Here is an 8,051-nt window from a genome sequence, read left to right as displayed (position 1 = left end):
CCACTCACACCTACCACACTACCCCAATCTTTTAAATGGTCTTACCATTTGGGTACAAAATGTGACAAGGTAAAGTAGATCATCCCTGGGTTGCTATCTAGTGGTAAAAAGCAGTTCCATGAATGTGAACATGGTATCCTCTATGAAGAAAACTGACTCTTGTGATGTAAATCAATATTTCATAAATTGCACAGTTTTATCTTTTACCAACTTATATACAATTTACAAATTGTGAAGAAAAGAGAACACATTCTGGCAACGAAATGTGACAGAAAGACTTAAGTAGTAAACCCGAACATTAATCATGATTGCAAACAGAGCAGCCGAATAATCTGGTACTACTTTGAGATCAAGTCATTTTTGGCGACTGGACGTCCATTTCCGTAGTCATCTTTATGCTGTGGTAAAAGGCCAATTAATAGCTAACATGATTCAAAAACAAACAAAAAATCAGCACTATCTATTTACAATTTGCAATTTGTGTGTGTAATTTGAAATTAAAATGTTTTCAAATATATCTAAGAAATACCATCCATCTACAAAAAATATATACATGAATACTTTGGTAAAGTCGAGAATGGTGCATTCTTTGGTCACACAGTTTTGCAAGGTACAGCGTCAGTTAACTAGCCTTGGCTAACCACATACAGCTCGAAGAACGCCCTAAGGGGTTCGGCCAACATGTTTAGAAGTCTCAAGCACTTCTGTGCAGTAGAGAATTTACCCTGGAGTACACATGACAAGGGCAATTGCAAACCTTACAGTCCCTATTATCTTGCAAACATAGCAAACCCATCATATCCTCCGGCAAATATGGAATCTGTACGAACATCGGCGAAAGATGCCATCACTGGTCTAGTAGTGGGATATTTGGGTCATTATTGGTCATACTGCCAACCAATTTGTCATCATTTGACCTTCTTTAAACCCACGATGCTGATGAGAAGAACGATTTCCACAATTGCTGGTATTACACTGTTGGTTCAAACATAAAAGTGAAAAGATACACATGTGTGAAGAAGAGAAGGAAATTACAAAGAAAGAAAATGTTCTGCAATACTGCCCTCTATATTTACTTTGTTTATGCAGCCTGTTTTAATATGATTCATGGTTGGTTGCTTAGGATTGATGAACCTAAACACTTTTAAAGAGACTAGATATTTCTCAATAAACAACTTATCTACTGAAAGACCTTGTGACTGGGAATATACATAAGTTTGAGAGAGGGCTTGAAATGTCTATCAAAACAAGCCCTTCTGCAAAGGACGTCTTAACTTTGAAAATTGCTCTGCTTGGAAATAAATGAGCTTCTCTCCATGACTTTTACATAGAAACCACTTTCATTGAGTCACAGAGCTTGTTTAAGTACTAAATGGCAGAAGAAGAATACTACAAAAGTAGATATTTTCAAAAAGAAGAAATAGACACAAACAAATACTTGCCATACCTGCAAAAACTGAAGATCCACCAGAACAGGTAGCAAGGCCATTCCTCAAATAAGAAATAGGACAGAGCTATCGAAGCACCAGCATGAGCTCCCGTAGCTGGCAGGAGACATGTCAAGGGTAAACATTACAAAATAAATATTGACTGGATCCTTCTAACATCAGTAATACCATCAAAGTATACATTATGATGAGGGTACTGGTCTTGCTATATATCCACACCTAATATGCCATAATAAAGGAGTGGGGGGGGATAGCTTTAAAATAGCTGTTTGCAATGATTTTGGTCAATTTTGGGCCTTTTTATGTAATCAGTCACCTGTCATTTCAAATCCTACAGAAGATGTTGCAACTGTGACCAATGAAAAATGACCATTGACTTAAATCAATTATTCACAAAACTATAATGTATATTTCCATGGTAACCAAATATAACCATAGAGTGATTATCCGTTTCAAAGCTAGATTACATTTAGCATACATTACGTGCGACTAATATCTCAACTCTGCATCAGTTACTGACTTGCACAGCTAGAAATTAGAATAGAAGGTTTCCATAGTAACTAACCTTCAATAACCATAAATAAGTAAATACTTTGCATATTGCTACCATGGTAACCAAACCCTACCATGTTTGCAAGGATACAGATAAGTGCAGCTGGATGGATGAACATTGACACGCCAGAAATAAACCCGATGACTTCTATCATTATAAAGACTATCATCAGAATTAAGCCAATCAGAAGCCTGGAAAGAAACATCAAAATAATAGGTCATTAAGGTGGAAATCAGAAAAAGCTATCTTATAGGTCAATAGCAGTAAACCTAAAGTAAAAGTATGCTAGAAAACTCAAATAATGGTCACTCAAGTTGATACTAGGGGTAGCAATTCAGGCTTTTCATTGGCTAAATGTCAGTAGATTTTGTTATTTGCCAGTAGAAAAAGAAGAAACAAAAGACATTTGTATTTATCTGCCAGTAGACACTTGTTGCTTTTGTAATGAATTCATGGAAAGTCTCAGTGGGAATTTGATTTTGAATATTTGATTTTTTAATGCACTGGCATTTTTGTTAGCAAGGGGATTAGAATTGTGGGAAATTCTAGGCTTGGATGCATCAACAAATATTTTAATTCAATCTTTAAAATCATTTCCCAAATAGATGATTTAATTCTCATCTTGTATTTAGACATAGACTTGAATGGTCAGAATCTCCAGGAAAGTTTTGTTGCAATCTTTTCAGCAATTTCTTAGTGTCATTTAGACAAATTTAGAAGTAAAGAGGACTGATGACCTTCTTCAAGAACTTGAATGAAAATGACAAACAAATCTGCATCATTGTGGATCATCCATCATATTAATGCTTATAAGGAAAGAACACGCCAGAACAGGTCTTTGCCATACCAAAAAAAAAAAAAATCTTCAAATAAAATGCTCAGGGCCTGAACTCTTGACCCTGACAGGATTTTTCACCACAGACAGACAGACAAAGTTCCCAACAAGTAATTAACATACGCAGAGGAAGTGAGAGTTAATTGCCTACTAATTAGGAACATGTGAATAGAGGGTGACAGACAGAGGAAGCATGGGAAGTAATGGTTGAATGACAGTTAATTGGGGTAAAACATAAGCCGAGAAGGAAGCTACACAAAAGAAAGGGGTTAAGTTGATGTGCAGAGAAAATTAAACAATCAAGTAGAGAGGGGAGATTAAGCACAATATCATGAAACTTCTTGGATTTTATATAATTCCTATTGTGTAATATAAGTCACATAAACTGATTATTCCTACCTACCTATCTATTTACATTGATTCACAAACAACTTGCAAAATACCAACAGGAGGATAGAAACCCCTGCTTGGGTAAATCCAGAGCCGTATACGGCTCTGGGTAAATCCAATCCACTTGGGTCAAATAGATACAAAACTTTAATTTGAATTGAAACAATTAGTTTGTTAATAAATTGTACATTGTTAACAATTAATTGTTAATTTAATTGATAATTAAATTAACAAGTAATTGTTAATTAATTGTTGATAAACAAAATTGTTAACAAGTAATTGTTAATTAGATTGATAATTAAATTAACAAGTATTTGTTAATTGTTAATGAATTTTAATCAACAAACAAGTGAATTGAAACAAATAATTAAAAATTACACATGTTTGTCTATTCATATGTTAAGAGTGTGTGTCGGTGAACGACCAATTGTGATAGACTGAAACAAGAAGGTCAGCCTCCGTAAAAGACCAAGAAAATAAGGGCAAACATTTCTTAGTCATGTTCATGTTGCAGTAGAAACTATTAAGCACCCAATATATGACAGGGGAGCATAACTGCTCCAGGTTAGGAGTACGTTTAATATTAAATGCTGGTATTTTGGTGCAAAAGCTACATTTTTAAATCAGGAGTCGGGCTACTATATAGAGTAAGTGTCAAGTTGTTAGGGCTACAGTTTAACTTTAGGGTAAAGCAGATATTTGCCACCAACAAAGGTTTTCAGTGAAGGGACTTACTAAATTAGAAATGCTGTTCTTGTTCTTGTTCTGTTAACTGCACACACATAAATGTTGGTATATAAATGTGTTTTACAGTTATATATTCTTTTTCGAATGTCAGTTGACAATTTGGTATGTAGAGGACACATCCGGAAAAGTCCTCTATAAAAAGTCAGAATGTTATATCACGTTGTACGCAAAACTCTGACACACTCAACTAAGACTATTACTCTCCTATCCTGTCCAGGTCCCTGCCCATCACTAGGGACCTACCTTAATATCAATTACATTGCAACTATCCTACATAAATAAATTATAGTTCCGGTTAAAGATCTTTACCTTTAAATTTGCACAAACAACAGATATACAATGAAAGAAAATGGTAAAACTTGTTAAAACTACAAAAAGGGTTCTTACCCAGTGTCCACAGAACTGTACTGAGCTTGTGTGTAGTTTTCAGGAATGCAGGACCTCACATTTCCATCCTTACAATAAAAACAGTAAAGGAATTGATAATTAATGTGAATTGTTGTCACAAATTAATTGTATGTAAAAAAGGACTTTCAGAAATGTTGTTCTCATGTATAAATCAATAGAATCTAGTTCTGTCAAGTTCATTTTCATATGCTATGAGCAAAGTGGATTGATAGAGTTAAACAATTAAGATGTGTTAACACCTCTGAATTCACAAGAATCTTTAAATTACTGATCCCTATAGCGCTGTATATAACCTCATTCTCTTGCTGGAATGGGAACGGGAAGGAGAGGCTTACCCTTGACCAGAGAAGAGTTATGGTGATGATGAGGTGTGACATAAGACATAGGAATCTTGCAGGTACCAAGCTAGTCACAGCCATGAGAATACCTGTTGGTGGATTGCAACACTATATTACTATAAGATATCAAATGCAATAAACAAAAATCCATGCAAAAATAAGCATAAATTAATAGTAAAAGAATACCTTCTTGATGGGATTAACGCATCCATCATCATAACCTTATGTGAAAGAGATGCTCACGGTGAATATCTATCCCCCCCCCCACTTCCCCTCCTCCAAAGCAACCATGAATTTCCTTAAATTTTAAGACTGTAGAAATGATATCAATTAAACCAATATTCTTCCTATGTTTAAGTTTTAATTATTTTCTCTATTTATTAATTAATTGTATCTTATATCAGATTGGTGAGTTTTGCATATCATGCTGCTGCAAATTAGTTTTTAACCTAATACTGATAATGCTTTCAGTAGTGACATTATCCATTTATAAAAACAAAAAAGAAGGTTCATCTTCAATTAGCAATGTGACATGACATATTGGACAAAATGGTTGTCCTCTGACGTGACTTTTAAAGCAAGACATCTTTCCAACAGAAATACACGTATCCTATAGTTTTCATAGCTTATCATAATAAACTTCAATTCAAATTTTCTCACAGGTATACAACAGTTAACACAGGTGTCTGATACACAAAAATTAGTCAGTACATATGATGGGCACTAGGTTGTTCATCAAGCTAGTGACTGCAAGAAACAAAAGTCAAAGATTATGGATGGGTTTGCCTAAATCCTTTATGAAAGCAGACCTGGTAATGATACATTGAAGGAATGTCTGTCTTTAATTTCATATAGTTTAGTATGTAAATTACATTCTAACTGTTATGGGGTGTATGGAATGACCTGTATAACATGCAAGAAACAATTCATTGATTTTGGTTGGGAAAAATATGCTGGAAATAAACAATTGCAGTTCCCAAGTATACATTTATCCATTACCATGGACATTACAAAAATTCAATATTAAAGATGAACGATAGTGATTTTTCACCATCGACGAAAAAATACGATTTTATTCAAGAGTATTCTAGTTGGTTTCCATATTACACATGTGAAAATTCAAGTCAATCCGATGTTGGGAAAGGCTTAAAAAAAATTCCTAAACTCGTTGATTTTTTAAACAAAAATTGGGCTTTTCGCGAAAAGCGATATGATGATCACGTGATCTACAGTGACATGTGACGTCATTATGATGATAACAACGTGAGCTCGGCGTAGTGTACTTCAGCAGTGTGCACTTAGTGTGTAAGTTTAGTTGCAACCTACTCTATATTGGACTCGACAAACAACGTAAACCAATAGCAAAATCCAAGAAATTGCGTTGTAGGGGGATGCAACAGCACGAATGTGGACTCTACAATAAGTTTTTTCAATTTTCCAAGCGGAAAAAGTAGTGAGAGATATCGGAAACTCTGGATACGATTTGTGAGGAGAACCAGGAAAGACTTCATCTCACCAGGAGTTTCTCATGGCAAGAATGTGAAAGTTTGTTCTGCCCACTTCACAGAAGATGATTCTCGGGCCAAATTGAAATTTGCGTGTGGCAAGGTCACTAAAGTAATAAAAGTTTGAAAGATTGATGCTTTTATGCCGCATTATTTATATATATCCCGATAAATGCAACAGTAAGTGTTGGAACTGGAAGACATGTCAGACGTGAACAACCTAATGACTATGTGAGGAGAGAATCCACGTGCAAATTTCAATTGGGGCATGGACGTCGCTTAGGCAGAGTTTTTTGGGGCAGAGATGTGTTCATACCCTCCAAACCACTTTAAATGTAATACGAATAGGAAATGTGTGTATGCTCGAGCGAAACAAACATCGTGTAAGTATTACTTACGGTAGCGCACACTGTCACTTATGTTTGCACAGTGTGAAAGTACCGTTTGCGGACCTACGTGAAGTTGGGCTAGAATACGATTCCTTCTGAAGCCCAAACCGCGAGGCATGCATGTGAATAAACGCAATAGGCATTGCATGTAGTGAGAAAATTGTTCGAGCTAGACTAACTACTCGATTGAGTTCAAATGCGGTTGTATTTCAAGCTCAATGAAACCTTTTTGTTGGATTTAATGACGCACGGAACAAGGAACGTTTATGTTTTACAGTAGGCCTAGTGCATACAAGCGAATATACTTTGTTTAGAACTTTGGATTTTCTTTCGGATGTTATACTAAACTACGTTTGAGACTATCATCACTATTGTTATTGTGCCAGTTTGACTGGTAAGTGAGCACATTCATACATCACTCTGTATAAAACCCGCCAAAAACGTGATCTTGAGATTTACGTTACTTTGGGCCAGCTTGCGAGTTACCTCTTCAGATATTGGGAAATCGTTGCGAAATCGCCGCAAATTTCGTAAAAAAAAACTTGTAAACACGTGGTGAAGAAATCAAGAAACACCATGATATTCATTATCTATTTATGTCTTGAACATTACGCCGGAAAATAACAGTTATGCTGACACGAAATGCACGCACAGCTCCGTACTGAACAGTTCACAACAGAAAAGATCATCACAGTGACATCATTCACTGACCTGAGGGCTGTTCAAGGTCGTTGCAGTGTTTGCAAATTCCTAAATTATGGAGACGAAAAAACGATGTTTTAATTCCCTTTTTTATAACTTTCCGGTGTGCTATTTGGAAAATTAAAAATATATGTTGCTTGGTAACATATAAACTATATTATATATGAAAATGAGAGATTTTTTTTCTGTCACTATCGTTCTACTTTAAACAGTAGCAACCATCCTATTCCTACTGTTCCACTTAATAGCCCTCCCATGTTCCCCCTACTTTACTAACTCTCTCAGAATTTCATTACACATAAGAAGTTCTTCTTTTTAATTCTTACTTCATTCAATATTAATTAACATGAGTAAACTTTGTCGTACGTTACTGTGGGCCACAAAATAATCAATTTCGTGCAACCCATACCAATTAAATATTTGGAATGAATGCTCATTCAAATATTTAACTTAGAAGCTGAACGTTATTAAAAATGTAATACTTTGTTGGATTTCAGCAATTGATTACAATAATTATATCTACAAAATTGATTAAACTTACTTTAACATTTACTATCAAAAATGAAACTTTGCTACTAGGCTAGAACTTTCTTCAATATTTCTTGTTGCCAAATACAGCTGCGACTCTACAAAAAATGTTTTGTTATGTTGCACCTGCGATCGGGTCAAAGGCACTGATCTAGTGGTCAAAGGTGACAGCTACGTAGCTTTCATGTCATCGATGCTTCCATGATGG

The 8,051-nt window shown here is 35.2% G+C and overlaps 1 protein-coding gene across 1 annotated transcript; it reads right to left on the bottom strand.

The window, feature by feature from the left end:
- LOC139975971 (transmembrane protein 107-like) lies at nucleotides 1-7,994 on the bottom strand. Its single transcript, XM_071984289.1, has 6 exons — nucleotides 7,857-7,994; nucleotides 4,717-4,808; nucleotides 4,361-4,428; nucleotides 2,092-2,192; nucleotides 1,448-1,544; nucleotides 1-975 (listed from the first exon to the last, which is right to left on the bottom strand). The coding sequence occupies exons 2-6, from the start codon at nucleotides 4,798-4,800 to the stop codon at nucleotides 909-911; spliced, it is 417 nt and encodes a 138-aa protein (XP_071840390.1). The 5' UTR covers nucleotides 4,801-4,808; nucleotides 7,857-7,994; the 3' UTR covers nucleotides 1-908.
- Nucleotides 7,995-8,051: the final 57 nt, after the last annotated feature.

Source organism: Apostichopus japonicus, chromosome 11 (genome assembly GCF_037975245.1).
Source record: "Apostichopus japonicus isolate 1M-3 chromosome 11, ASM3797524v1, whole genome shotgun sequence".
NCBI lineage: Eukaryota > Metazoa > Echinodermata > Holothuroidea > Aspidochirotida > Stichopodidae > Apostichopus > Apostichopus japonicus.
This window is presented reverse-complemented; position numbering and strand designations above follow the sequence as displayed.